Source organism: Electrophorus electricus, chromosome 11 (genome assembly GCF_013358815.1).
Source record: "Electrophorus electricus isolate fEleEle1 chromosome 11, fEleEle1.pri, whole genome shotgun sequence".
NCBI classification, from domain to species: domain Eukaryota; kingdom Metazoa; phylum Chordata; class Actinopteri; order Gymnotiformes; family Gymnotidae; genus Electrophorus; species Electrophorus electricus.
Genome location: NC_049545.1, coordinates 1,556,015 through 1,571,214, shown reverse-complemented (window position 1 = coordinate 1,571,214; position 15,200 = coordinate 1,556,015). Strand labels below are relative to the sequence as shown.

At 43.0% G+C, this 15,200-nt stretch overlaps 2 protein-coding genes across 2 annotated transcripts; both read right to left on the bottom strand.

The window, feature by feature from the left end:
* Positions 1-918: 918 nt before the first annotated feature.
* Positions 919-9,095, bottom strand: htra3a (HtrA serine peptidase 3a). Its single transcript, XM_027027468.2, has 9 exons — positions 8,302-9,095; positions 6,980-7,079; positions 6,310-6,532; positions 5,151-5,345; positions 5,001-5,033; positions 4,807-4,921; positions 3,034-3,091; positions 2,120-2,215; positions 919-1,987 (listed from the first exon to the last, which is right to left on the bottom strand). Exons 1-9 carry the CDS (start codon positions 8,717-8,719, stop codon positions 1,819-1,821), a joined length of 1,407 nt encoding a protein of 468 aa, XP_026883269.2. The 5' UTR covers positions 8,720-9,095; the 3' UTR covers positions 919-1,818.
* Positions 9,096-12,448: 3,353 nt separating this feature from the next.
* Positions 12,449-14,563, bottom strand: LOC113588333 (ras-related protein Rab-33B). The gene is made up of 2 exons (XM_027027464.2): positions 14,031-14,563; positions 12,449-13,023 (listed from the first exon to the last, which is right to left on the bottom strand). The coding sequence occupies exons 1-2, from the start codon at positions 14,214-14,216 to the stop codon at positions 12,526-12,528; spliced, it is 684 nt and encodes a 227-aa protein (XP_026883265.2). The 5' UTR covers positions 14,217-14,563; the 3' UTR covers positions 12,449-12,525.
* Between the last annotated feature and the right edge of the window lie 637 nt (positions 14,564-15,200).

The window sequence follows — 15,200 nt, the reverse complement described above, 5'->3', positions numbered from 1 at the left end:
AGTGTTTTAGGAGAAGAGTTTCCTGGGCATGTAAAGGTCATTTTATCATGAATTGTGTGTCAGTGGCTTGTTGCTCAAGACCAAAGACTGAAAGTGAAGTTGCCAGGAAGCGATGGTGTCATGAATAAATCTGAAGTGTACAAAGAGGACCCATTTCAGCATATAGTTTGATACATTAATTTTATTATGTCTTAACCCCTTATATTTCTAGGCTAGTGACAGGTCCATACTCTAATTCCTTACTCTTGTTACTACGTTGGTTTCATATTAGTTTCAGTGTAGTTACCAGATAATCCAGTGTCGCTCATGAATAATATACCTAGAGATTTATAACTAAATATTAGGCATGTAGTTTAATACAAATCACATTTCATAACCACAGCAGTTCCTCTGTGTCCCTCCCCAGAGCTCACTTTATGGGATTATTATTATTATTATTAGTTACATTTATATAGTGTTTTTTCTCAAACTCAAGGACGCATTACCGACAGATATCAGCTTTTACAATCACTCACACAACGATGGCATCCGATTTGCACACAGTGAACTCTCGATCAGAAACCACAGCCCCTGGGGGACTGCACTGGGCACCAAACATCACTGGACACACACACACACACACACACACACACACACACACAGCACCACCCATCACTGGGCACACACACACAGAGCACCACCCATCACTGGACACACACACACAGAGCACCACCCATCACTGGACACACACACACACACAGCACCACCCATCACTGGTACCCACACACACACAGAGCACCACCCATCACTGGACACACACACACACAGAGCACCACCCATCACTGGACACACACACACAGAGCACCACCCATCACTGGACACACACACACAGAGCACCAAGCATCACTGGACATACATGCACACAGAGCACCAACTATCACTGGACATACATACACAGACATATATGGACATATATCCTACAGAACTGCTAAGTTCATGTGTATTATGCACAATAATATTAATTAAAGTGCAACTTATTTATGCAGTTTCAAGTACAGTACAACACTGTACAGTACAACATTACCTGTTTTGAAAATAGATTCATATTTGTGATCTAAAACAATTATGGCATTAAGCAGCAGATGATACCTTAATATACCTATCTGTATTTTTTATTTTTTATTTTTGAATTGACTTGACATTCTGAGTCTTTTGCAGGTTCTGGGCATTGGGAAAGACTAAATAATCTTTATTCTGGGATTTGTGTGTGTTTTAGTTTTAAAAATACAGCACATAAAAAAGAAAATCGACAGTACTTGCACAGAGCCACTTGCACTGGTGTGTAAAATAGGGCCTATGAATAATGAAGACTACAATGCCGCGTGAACCAGTTCCAGTCAGTCACTTACAAAATCTGCAGTATGTTTACACCTTAATTTCAAAGTACGTCATACAGGTTTTAACGTTTTACCTGATTGGCAGGGTTTAGGGCTGTTTACATAGGCTATAAACACAAACAGCTGGGCCCAGTCACTCCATCATTCTAATCTGTCCAAGAACACCACCATTATAAACTGGTATTCTGTGGTTTCAGAGGTATTCAGAGCCACCCATGAAATAATGACCTTCAGTAGTTAGCATTCCCAGCTGCTGCTCTGTGTACCCTGACTGATGGCGTACCTCTCGCACACATCTTCATGTTCGTGATGATGGCTGTAGACACCCAGTCATCTTTTATACTTACTATCCATCTTCTCATTCTTGTGTTTCAAAATTTTATAGCAAGAACTGTCTTACTTCTCTAATGTCTCACTCCTCTAACAAGGCCTTCCATTTCTTTTAGTGCTTGATGAAATGAGGTTCAATGTTGAACAATAAATCGTTATCGCCGCGATGAACTTCCAAAAGAAGGGGCGTGTCTTCTTGCAGCGCCAACTGTAAATCATCTGTGCTGGCCAATGAGTGGCCGTTCAGCTTCACTATGACATCTCCCGTCACGAGCCCACTTCTGAACACAGTAGCCAGTGAAAATAAGTCAGTATCCATAAGGTGTTTTCTCATATCTTAATACATTAGCATTTTAAACTTCAATGCATAAATATCTCCTTTGATGTGTAAAATGCACTTTTCGTGGACATACTTTTGTGCAGGGGAGTTTGGAATGACCTCATGAACAAGAATTCCACTGTTGACATCAGGGAAGTCTGGGTTGTGCTGTTTGAGCTCTTTAATCAGGCTAAAGAAAAATGAAATAAAATAAGTATTTAATTAATAAAATTAATATATAACTCCCATGCAGGAGCAATAACAATAACTCAGGTTCTACAGTAAAATGTATTTAGTCCATATGGAATCCAAACATTCTGTGTCAACATAAGATTAAATTAAGCTTTCAGGACATTTCATGCAAAATCACCTCGAGGAGAAGTAGGCCTACAACACAGATATCGAAGCTAAATATGAGAAAGCAAAACCGAATATTGTTAAAATGTTTTGCATGAAAAGAAATCTGTAATTGTAACATGGAGCAAGTTGAGACAGAATGCAATTGTGAGCAAGTGTAATTATGGGTAATTCTATATTCATAGTGGTTGTAAAGGGTTGAAAAGGTACTTACACAAGCTACTAATACAAAACCAGAAAACATGGTATGAAGGCAAGGAGCTAACAACACATATAAAGAAACACAAAAGCAACACAAAGTAATGAAAGTGACTAAAAACTGATAGGACATTATTCTACTTTCAAGTAGAGATGGTTTGACCCACCTTATCTTGCAATTGCATATTCTTTAAAAAATCACTCAAGTTAACTTAAAATGGCTAAGACAGGAAATTCAGATTATACCAAATACCAAAAGAAGATCAACACACCAGACTAGAATATATTTATTTTACTCATACTATTTCAGTCCTCAAATGTGAAACTGATAGCAGCTTTAAATGATATACTAATTACATAGATCTGACATATAGATCATATATATACATATAGATCTGGGGTCTAGGTTTAAGTACTAAGACTTTAAAGCTTGCAAATGAATATTGAACTTACTCCTCTGTTAGGGTGATCATTTTGATTCCAATAAACCGTTTCATTGTGCTTTCCACATCTGAAAAAAAAAAAGTTATTTATAACATTGATTAATGTTATTATAAACCAGGCACTGATAATAATTGCACACGTGTAGGCCGTGTTTGTGCCCACCGAATCTAGCAGCAAAATGTAAGCGAGGTAAGACAGTTGACTTACAATACATTATACAGGAGCAGAGATGACCATCATAAACACTTCAGCTTCATTAGCAGGGTATAACTAAATGCCATGAGATGCAGTGTGACAAAGGTAGGCTTACACACATAACAGAAGCAAGATATCAGGACAGCTAATGTAGCAGTCGTGTGTGTGTGTGGTACTCTTATTTCTTTAGCTTCCATTTACCAATACAAGCAAGTGGTATTGTGCAACAACCTCTCATACTACCATTACCAAATTTATACGCATAGTGTTTAAGGTTTGTCTTATCATACATGATTTTCTGTAATACTTTTCTTAGTACTGACTACTAAAGATTAACTGAAGAAAATCAGCTGTACTGCTCGGTAACCTGTGAACCCTCGGTAACCTAATGCAAATCATTTCAACAAATGCTGTGCCATGCAGTGGTGTTCATGCCTTAAGACCTTTAACCCTCAATTACTCAAGCTGTACTCAGTCATAATTGTAAGTCGCTTTGGATAAAAGTGTCAGATAAATGCTGTAAATGAAATGTATTGTTGCCTAATTCATTCTTGACACAAAGATTTGCTTTCAACATCAACATGACTTGATACTCATAAATCCATCCTAACTACGTCATCTGCTGTGAACAAAGTTATAGTCTTCTCTGTCACAAGTCAATCTTAACTGTCATCTGCTGTAAACAAAGTTAATGACTTCTCTGTCATAAGTCCATCTTAAGTGCATTATCTGCTGTAAACAATGTTATAGTCTTCTATGAGATAAAACAGACAGTACAAACAGCATTTTCCTTATTTAATGATGTTTGCAGTTGTTAAGTAAATTCACTTGTGAGACCATGCTTCACCTACATGGCTCACTAATGGATTTCACCATGTTGCACACATCTCAACAAAAATTTGTTGACCAAAGTCTCCCGAGATGTGGACTATATTGTTGTATGTGTTTATAATTGCTATTTGTAACTAGCAGCTCCTAACACCCATGAAAATTAAGCCATGTCTTCAAACAGGAAGTGTGAAAAAAATTATGTTCTCACATGAGGACAGCAGGTATCTTTTTTACTTAATACTATACAACTGCACTTATGGGTTTGCCATCACGTGTGAAAGAGACATTGTGCCTGTGATTCATGTCCCGATGAGCAGCAGCAGGAGTGAGCTCTCTGGGCATCTGCTCAGTTCCTAATCAGTCAGTGTTCAGTTTTTAATAACATTTGAAATTGCTTCTATTCTGTTTGGATTTTTCTCCATTTTGCCAGTGGTGCTTATTTTGTGTGAAGGGACTCCCAGGTATATACGGAGTAAAAATCAAGGCTAAATTGAATAAAAACAGAAGTACATAGCAGTCCGAGCTCAGTCAGACAGTCAGAGTGTGTGTGGTGCGTCCTGACTAGTCTGTGTGAAATACATGGCAAGGACATATGAAATGGAAAATCTTTAAGGAAATGCATAATAAACATGTTCTTTATAACTGCGACAAATTTCATTTCTTTGCCTCACTGACTGACCTCAACATGACCTGGACATCACCAGGATATGACTGCTGGTATGGAGGTTGAACACACCCTCTGCAGCGCCGTCTTACCTTTATGCTGCTGGTCGTGAGATTCGTGTAAAAATCGGTGGATCCGGTCTGATGGAATGGCAAAGGAGATCCCAGCTGTCACTTTCAGTGTGTTTATACCTATCACCTCACCATCCTGATGCAAGAGAAGGTGAAACTCGTGGAGTGCCACTGCTGTCATGATAGAATTAAACGGATATCTGGCAGCTACTTACAAGGTTAACGAGAGGACCACCTGAGTTTCCGTACTATTCAGTGGTTTCGTGTGGAAAGAAAGAGAAAGAGAGAGAGTTAACACAGTTAAAATGAAAGAGAAAGCTTTTCATGAGGTGATAAGACTAAGATTGTCCCGACTGGAGTCTCACGTTAATGATGGCGTCGGTCTGGATGTAGTCCATGTCCGAGTCTTGAATGCCAAGTTCTTTGCCATCCCTCTGTGCCGTGCTCACGATGCCTGTGGTCACCGTGTTCTGCAGAGCGAACGGGCTGCCGATAGCAACCACAAACTCTCCGGGTCGGAGGTCAGCGGAGTGGCCCAGCAGCAGCACCGGCAGTTTCCTCTGGCAGGGAAGTGAGACAAGCAACCGGCCAATGAGAACATGGACGAAAAGATGGAGAGGTTTTAAAAATGAGACACTAGAGTGGGGAAAAGATTAAGAGGACTGGGTCATGAAGGGAAATGAGGCTGGTTTGTGTGGACAGAGACATACTGTCAGTGAGCGCTGTTAACACGCCACACACCGACACCCACTGCTTTGCTCATGTCCGGCCCCAGTGGGTCACTCGCCTACATCATCTAAGCCAACCAATCAGCTCCTTCCCTGGCTCTTGCACAGGGACCTGGCCAGAATGGCTGCGGTTGAGTGTGTAGGCCTTCACTTAATGAGCTCCATATGCAACAGGAAATAAAATTCATCATTCCAATCTCTTATGCCACGACATCACCCCAGTTCCCACACGTGCACATACACACGCACGCTGTATGTAGCTCAGCGTGAAGGAAGACAGCCGGCAACCATTAACATGCCTGGCTCTAAACGTGGCGAGGAGTGAGACATATGGTGGGGAGTGAGATAGCAAGCAGTTAATCGAGCATGTGACATGAGTTCACACTCAAGGTGCAAATGCACATCTTATAACAAGAAGTGCTGACAACAAAGGAGTAGTGCACAGCCCATGGAGATTATGGGTAATCCGTGAAAAGTGCATTAACACCTCTAAATTCCTTGAAGGGAATTCACTAACCTGTGCAAGGAAAATCTGGCATTAAAAAGCATGTCCTCACTGGGCAGTGGTGGCAGTTCAGGTGTTAATATGCAGGTTTAGTAGTTGTGATTAGAACATGGAAATCACTACAATGTACAGATCTCCATTCATCCAGGAGCAGAAATGGGGTCCCATGTCTTACATCCTGGAATTCATATAGGATTCTGAAACAACCAGGATACTTGTGTGATTCTACAGCTCTGGGCAGAGCGAGCACCGTCACAGGCGGCTCTGTGGCGTGGCGTGTGCCGCACCCACCTGTGGGGTCACCTTGATGGTGGCAATGTCAGACTTCTTGTCGATGTCCCGGATGGAGGCCTCATACGTTTGGCCATCATGCAGCTGCACACGCAGCTGCTGGCGGCCCGTTAGCGTGGAGCCGCTGGTCACCACGTGCGCGTTGGTCACGATCAGACCAGAATCCGTCATGATGAAACCTGATCCGCTGGACAGCGGCACGTGGCTTCCGAACAGCGGATGACTAGACACAAACATTGAAAAAATCAATGTTTCCATTTGAATATCAATTATATTATCCTATTATATTCTAACATTAATGTAAAGAAATGTATATTACTGTATATGTAAATGTAAATGTATATTACTATATTACTGTACTGTAAATGTATACTACTGCATCTTAATATAACAAACACGCGTTTGTTTATGTCTGTTACAGTGCCTTACTATTCAGTCATTTAGTGACACAACAGACTACACACATCTTGGAAACAGAGTGGCATTACAACGGTCTGCTGGTTTCCTTCAGACTTCTGCACTCTTCACACGGGAAGAACCGTTATAAATAACTCTGGATGAAATAGTTGCATCTTTGTTCATCCACTTAGGCTGACAGGGTCCATTAAAAGGCAGTGTTTCTCCAAACACCACCGCTCCCAGACCACATCGCCATGGAGACGCCATTCACCTGAGAAAGAGCTCGATGTGGACCACAGCCGGGGCGATCTTTTCCACCACGTCGGCGATAAAATTAAACTTGTACCTGAGGCTGTTGAGGTGTGTGGGACCTGTACTAGCAGAAAGAATTTCTCATGTTTCTAAAGCATGACATTCAGAAAGAGTCTCTGGGTTTTAGTTACACATACAACATAAATGTAAATGTATAAACAAGAGTTTCCAAAACTGGTCAGTTGGGTTGTATAATATTTTAATAAGGAAACCTTTTGCATAGACTCAGTTTATCAGTTAATAGTGCCCATTTGCTGGGGGGGGGGGTCTTAAGTCGAGTTAATTACCACAGATGGTTCAACTTCTCAATAAACTTGAACTAAATGTTGCTTCACACACACACACGTTATTCACACTGCACTTGTAACATTTCATATATTTCAGCCCCTCAATTCTCAGTATCTATATAACAGCACCCTATAGATCTCCTTTAAAACTTGCATGCTTGTCCTCTTGCTGCGGCGTTTCCACGCGGCCCAGGAGGCTGTAGCCAGACGTTTCACTGTAGGAATGTGCAGTGTAATGTGTCTCGTATGTGACACACAAATTTGAAACTTCATGCTCAAGTGCTGCATCTGCATCCTTGAACAGTTTCATCTGCTGTTTCAGTCCCAGCTTTCAAGAATTAATGCCGGTATCATGCTCTGTCTACTCCACAATTATAAGTGCTTTCCAGTTGTTGTGGTGGAAACTGGAAGACCTTGTGAGAGCTCCTGTATGTTTTAGTCTCCAGTGGTCGGGTGCAGTACCCGTACAATGCATGGCCAACACATCCTGCGCATGCTAATCAGATCAAATACATCTGGGTATCCTCTCCTGCCATCATAGCACATGCATAGCAGAGTCTGATCCTTCTCCATTCTTCCATGTCTGTTAAACTAAATTGGGTTAAACTGCACCTCTAAGATGAAGCCACACACCCCTGTTATCTGGTGGTCACAGGGCCAGACCACAGAGGGTTCAACCACAAAGCTGCCTTTCTGCTTTGCTTCTCTCCCAGCAGGGCTGAATGCTCAGAATCTCTTCTCGCCTAAAGCTTCGGCAAGCGATTCTCAAGCTACGTATATGTTATCGAACCTCATTCTAGGGGACTTTATGTTCTAGATTATCTACATTACTTTTCACAGGTTCACGACAGTTCTGAAAAATTACAACTTTGCTTAGTTGCTTTTCAAATACAGGCACTCGTTGAGCACTAAAATAAATGAATGAATGAATTTGAACCGTATGTGTGCAAAGTGACAATGTCAATATGTGGAAAAGGGTTTATCACCGACCTACCTGTAGTGGCCCGTGCGCACGGACCCTTGTGCGCCTTGGTTATCGCCGCAAGCCCTCGCCGCAGCGCTTTACGATTCGCAGTCTCCAACTTGCACGGTGTTCCGTAGCTCTTGCCGTCGCTGCCGCACACCTTATAACGCAGCTTACACCGGCAAAGCCCCTTTGAGGACTTCTTCCCCTCGGAAAACTCACACTCCAGACCGTCGCCGCAACGGGGGTCGTCCGTGCGCACGCACGGCGCGCCCTCGCCCAGGGAGCAGGCAGGGCAGCAGCTGCAGCGGTCCGGGACGTAGCCGTTGGGACAGCGAGGCATCGGGCATCTACTCACGTCGCACCTGACGGAACATTTCGCCTTCGGTTCGGCTCCGGCGAAATTGTGAGCAAAAAGCACCGTTGCGGCGAAAAGAAAGCTGTGCATCGCGCGCTCCTTGTAGTACGAAATTAAATAATAACGCTACACGACTTAACTGTAAGGAGTAGAGAATAATAATAATTTAAAAATTATACAGAGCCCACAGTAATTTGAAAAGCGTTAAGGTCCACGTGAAGGAGCCCGAGCGAGATCGCCTTCAATTTGTGAAGCAAAGTTTTAACTAGTTGACTCATGAATGTTAAAACTGAATCATGTGTTCACATAAGAGTGGAAGGGACTATAATTAAAACCACATAGTGGCATTTATTCTAACTTGCAGTAGAATAAATTAAGGTGAATTACCTCTTCGCTCCTTTTCAAATGACCAGCAATAAAAAAAAGTGGAAAAAACTCACACTCTCTCTCTCTTTCACACACTCTTTCTTTCGCACGCACATGCGCACACACACACAATAATTATCTTTGTGGGGTATTTCCGTTCGCATTTACTTCTGCGATTTTAACTTTCAGTTTTCACTATGTTAGTTTTTTTCAAATAAAAGCTTTTTTCAGTAAAAAAAAAATAATAATTGTTTTTTCAGCCCAGACGCATGCACACACAGGTGAAAGAAGTGTGCCGTCTAGTGTAAATTATTCACTGCATCAATGAAGTCATTGAGCTCACAGAAAACACAACAACATTGAATGGATTGAAAGTGAATGACATTACCGGCAAAGAAACACATGGATGAATCCCAAGCATTTTACTGCTAGATGATGACGCATTCGGCACTAATCTCAGCTACAATCTGGATGCCTCTAAATGATGCATCCGGTCTAAGCAGTGTTACATGCATATGTTTGAAAAGTTCCTCATTTATTTAAAAGAATGCTCTCTTTTTTTTTTCTTTTTTTTTTTACTTTCAGGGGTAGATTGCGAGAAAGTGGAATTAATACTACAATCATAATCTACATTTGTCTGTTAATTGCTCTTATCCAAAGAATATCAACATTTTTCATTTCCAACTGAATAACGATCTTTAAGGTTTTAGGCAAAAAAACAAACCCTAAAGCCCACAGTTACCTCTATAGTCACGCTCCACGGCTGAGGGCAAGTCCACTCCGGCCACATGCCCCCCCTAGTCCACAGACCAAGCCTACAACAGCTGAACTCTTAAGGTACAGTCTTACTGTTTCATTCATTTAGGTGGTTGCTGAGCTAAACATTACATTTCAGTCCCAAACATGTTCCTTTATTACATTTTATCTTTCTCTAGTACATATCTGTACTAACGTCTTGACTCACTGCTGCTCTAGTTGTGGGTATCTGAGCTGCCGCTGTTGCTGTAGGATGCAGTGTCTTTCCCTTTGCACGCCAGAAGAGGGCGCCCTCACTCCAGCTTAGGCCTTAGGTAGCGTCTTTCCTTAATGATCAGACCCGTTAGGGTCTTCTCGACTGCTTGACCTGCTGCGGGACAGTGTGTCATCATCTAATGCGAACTGGTCTCTTTCCTCACTTACTGTTTCTCTCTCTAGCATCATTGTTGTGTTGAATGTAACACCTGGGTGATGTGTTTGAGTGTGTGTGTGATTCAGTAAACTGTCCTTAAACGACCTCTTCACTCAGTGTGTTCAACCACATGGACAGACACATGCAATGCAAAGGGTTGTGTGGGTCAGCATATGCCAGCCGTGACCTAGTGCCGGACCTCCAGAGAATGAGCACAACATGAACAAGTGAACGTGTCTGAGCAATATCGTTTATTTATTTTCTTCCATGCACAGTGCAGTCTGTAAGAAGATAGACAGTAACTATGTAGAGTTGAAATTAAATAATAAGAATGAAGTTAAAGTGGAGAATGTCAGTTTTAGGATAAGCACGAGACAGGAGTGTAAGAATAAGTCAGGCACAGCTAAGATAACGAGGGCACCACCAAAAAAGGAACAAGAACACTACTGAGCTTTGAAATAGCAAATCAGGCAGATACAAGAACAGAGAGGCGGGTCGGCTAAAACTGGCAAGATTCTGGGACAAAGTGCTATGGCCAGATGCGATGGAGCTGAACCTGTATCAGCATGAAGACAGAAGAGAGAAGACAGAGGCTCCAGACCTCATGCACACCACCCACTCGGTGAAACGCCGTGGAACTGGCTCACATCTCTTTGACGTGCCTACTGACGAGAGTAGCTGAGTGAATTCTGAAGCATGAAGAAGTATTTAGCATGAAGAAGTATAATGCTTCACTTTGCAACTGGTCAATGACCCAAATAATGCTTCACTTTGCAACTGGACAATGACCCAAATAATGCTTCACTTTGCAACTGGTCAATGACCCAAATAATGCTTCACTTTGCAAGCAGCAATTTTTATGGCCAGAGAATGTAATATTCTTGCCTGACCAACAGTCCAACCCAAATTTCTCTGAGCATGCAATTCCCACACCCAAGATGAAATTCAAGTGGAAGACAAACAGGAAGTGAAACTGTTTGCATCAATAGGGAGGATACCCAGCAGCTGCTACTATCTGGGGGTTGCGATCAAGCACTAAATTTGGATCTACTACGCATTTATGATTTGCTTTAAGATTATTCATTTGTTCACTTAATTATTGCCACATGAAATGAGTGAACTATGTTTAAAAACATTTTAGGTATAAATGCCTTTCTATTATCCCTGAGAGTCAGCACTCTAACCTTATAGCCAAGTTTAATTTCAAATGAGATGGAGAAGCTACAGTGTATATGATATGAATATTATTTGAAACCCAGTGGTTTAATTCATTCAAACAAATGATCAGAACCAGGAACATGACTGAATTCTCAGATCCAACCAGGTTTTAAAAAGGCATGGCCAATAGAAACACTTTTCATTACAGCCTTCTCTGAGTGAAAACATTTAACAATAAAATATTTAATTCTAAGAGTTTCATGTTGATCAAGATTAAGCCTGTTTATCTGATTCTGGGGTAGTCAATAAAGTAACAACAGGTGACCAGTAAATCCTTTGTATTCATTTACTCATTTAAGTACAATCTGTCCCGCACACACACAAAGCATTACAGGGTCCTAACAGGACATAATACCGAGGCTGTTTTGACATTATTCTCAGCTCGTAATGTGTCCTGAAAATGGACCTAAAAGGAGATGACGACAATGACTTTACTGGGGTCATGAGATGATTTCATCATGGGTGTTTTACCTCGAGATAAGTTAGAACATTTCAAGCAGCAGAAAGACCCAAAAGGTACCGAGCAGAATTATGACATCACAGAGAGGATGTGACAACAAGACAACAGAATCTTCTGCTCCTCTGCTAAACGAGTCCTTGTGGGACTGCGCTGATCACGTCTGGCTTCCCGTACAATAATAATGCACCAAGTGCATCTTGCAGCCCACATCCTTCAGAAGACAGAAAGCCTGACAGACAGACAACTGCCCTTATGATTCTGGTCTAATCACCATCATCAGGTCATACTTTCCATGCTATATGGGATGAAGTTCAGTCCAATGAGACTAAAGGAAAACAGGTTTTACTGGCTCCAGTTAAAGGACTGCCAGAGATTGCCCTGTGCTGAAACGCATACTGCCATGGTAGCTCAGTTAAGGTACTTGACTAGTAATCAGAAGTTTGTCGGTTCAAGGGCCCACCACTGTCAAGTTGCCACTGTTGCAAGACCCTTAACCCTCAATTGCTTTGGATAAAAGCATCAGCTAAATGCTGTAAACGTAAATGTGAATAAGGCATCTTTCTCAGGAAGAAGCGTACAGAAGCCTTGGATCTGCAGTTTACCCCCCCCCCCCCCCGTGCTTTGTTGAGTTCCTCCATGACCAAGACAGTGAGGCACAGCTGGTTTCATACCCACACAACTCCATCAGCAGCTGCAGGCCCAGACCGCTTTACAGTCCTTACAGACCGCTTTACAGTCCTTACAGGCTGCTTTACAGTCGCTATCTGCTTTGGCTTTGGTGAGTTTAAAGCTTCCGGCCACTCGTCTCCCGCGCCCGCACCCCTGCCTCTTCAGCTGGACGGCCAACGCCGTGAAGATGGCATCCACCCGCTCCCCACCGCCGCCTCTGGCCGAGCAAAGGTGGAAGGGCATGCCGTGGACCTCGGCCAGGTGGCGAGCCTGCTCCATGACGGAGGCGGCCGTCACCGACGGCAAAAGGTCCACCTTGTTGCCGATGAGGACGCGGGGCGTGTCTGGGCCCAGCGAGTTCTGCCGGCACTCCTCCAGCCAGACGGGCAGGCTGCGGAAGGACGCCACGTCCGAGACATCGTAGACGAACACGGCGGCGTGTGCGTCGCGGTAGTAATGCTGCACCATGCTCTTCCGGAAGCGCTCCTGGCCTGCTGTGTCCCACAGCTGCACCTGTGAGGAAGGAACCGCATGAACGCGTTATCATCAGGAACCCGGACACTCACTGGGCACTTTACTAGGAACACCTGGCTAACTAGTGCATGTTATATGAGTAAAATTACAATCTTCCCTGGTCATCTCTGATCAGCCTGTGACCACACCACCATGGCTGAGTGGATATCACTTGAATGGCAGACTCAACATGGCACTGTTATGACAAGATAGACACATGCCGGTACAAGCTGAACAAATGTAGTGGTGTTGCTTTTACAGTGTGGACTGCTGGCGTGGTAGAGGCCTCCCACCCAAAAAAACATCCAGCTAATGTAGTTAGAAACTTTCCACTGACAAAAAACTAGAAGATGGCGCCCACGCTGAGGAGAGTAATATAGAATATAGAACATAATCTGTACAAATAATCATACGCAGAATGTGCATGCTCAACTGGAAGCGATATACGGCTCCCAATGCGCGTTATTTTATTGATATGCATCTCACTCGCTCTGCATCTCGTGACTAACGACAAACTCTAGTCCCAGGTTCCAGTCTCACTCCTGCTCGCTTCAGACCCGTTTCAAAATCCTCACAGGGTAAATGCACTGAAAGACTCGGTTTGGCACGCAAAACAGGTGATTCCTGCGCACAACGTTCGTCTGCGTGCATGGTTTCGTTTCCTCTTTCCTGAGGACCAAAAACCCCTCAAACAATGTGTGATTCATGTGGAAGTACAGTGGAAATACCGAAAATAAAATGTTACCCAACAACACAGAAATGTCCGCAATGGTAGAAAACAAAGAGTAGAACCTGCCATTCAGGCACCGAACTGTTTATCCTAATAAACACTTATTTCAATTCATTACAATTATTTAGCATACAGAAACAATTCTTTTCATTAAATTGCAATTATTTAGCATACATAAACATGTATTTGCTTCGTTAAACGTCACGGCTACGAAATTCTTCCAAGTTGCACTCTTCGTTTTGAAATAAACCAGGTGAAACATGTTCGACTACTTTACCTTGATCTTCTCTCCGTCGATATCCAGAACCCTTTCTCGGAAGTCCACCCCAATGGTGGTCTGGGTTGCGCTGGGCCACTGGCCCGTGCAGAAGCAGTAGGTGAGGCTCGTCTTTCCCACGCCGGAGTCTCCTACCACGACTATTTTGAAGGTGCGAGAGTAGGAGAGCGAACCGGCGGAGTGCATCTCTCGGACCTGCGCTCCAGCTGCTGAAGTTACACTAAACCAGGATGGAAGTTGCTGACCAGCCGTGCAGGCGGTGTGGGGTATCCGCTCGTGCTCAGGTACTGAGAGGAGATGAGCGCTTGCGAGGCTGCAAGAGGAAACTGGTGCTGCTTACTCATCATATCCATGCTCGACTTCACGACCGCCTCTAAAACAGAGGTCTGACGTCCATTTGTCTCTATAAAACTAAATGTGATTTGTTGTGCTTTATACGTCACGTCGAAAGGGCTTTTTATACGCGTTACTACTTTATATTTTAGCAAATACTGGATCAACCGCGCTCCTCTCAGAGCATATGTAGGTCCATTAACGCCCTCTTGTGGCCACACCGAGACACGACGGCTAGGAAAAACGAAAGGCACATACTTTAGACATGGTCGATTTAAAACGTTTGAGACTTTATTAAAATGCTTTTTTGATATCCCTTCTGTGACAAGAGCACAAAATACGCACAGCTGAAATGTGACACGCCAAACTATGCGCTCGGGCCCCGCGCGGTGCCGTTTCTGCAGCACGCGGAGATCCTTCTTCGTCTGTCACGGCAATATGAAGTTGAAATGTTCAAAATCGTAAAACGGGGTTTGCGTAATTTCTCTTAAAATGGTAAACTGACGTTTTTTTCTCCTAATAGATTAAGGGGAGAGCCCCATTACCCGCAAAAGTGAAGCATAGTTAAAGATCAGTTGTCCGTTCAGATCGAGCGCATAATTTGGCGTCTTGCATGTCAGCTGTGCACATTTGTACCGGTTCCGTTCAGACGGACCCCTCACATCTTCACCACTGTGCATGCGTAGGCCGGTGGAGCAGTTAGAATAAGCTTTGTGCCTAGTCCATTATATTATCCTTCTAAATCTCATAGAAATACAAATATTTGTTATAAATCTATATAGTAAATCTTGGATATCTAATAAGTACTTATCTAAAAACGTTGTTCATGAGGAAGTC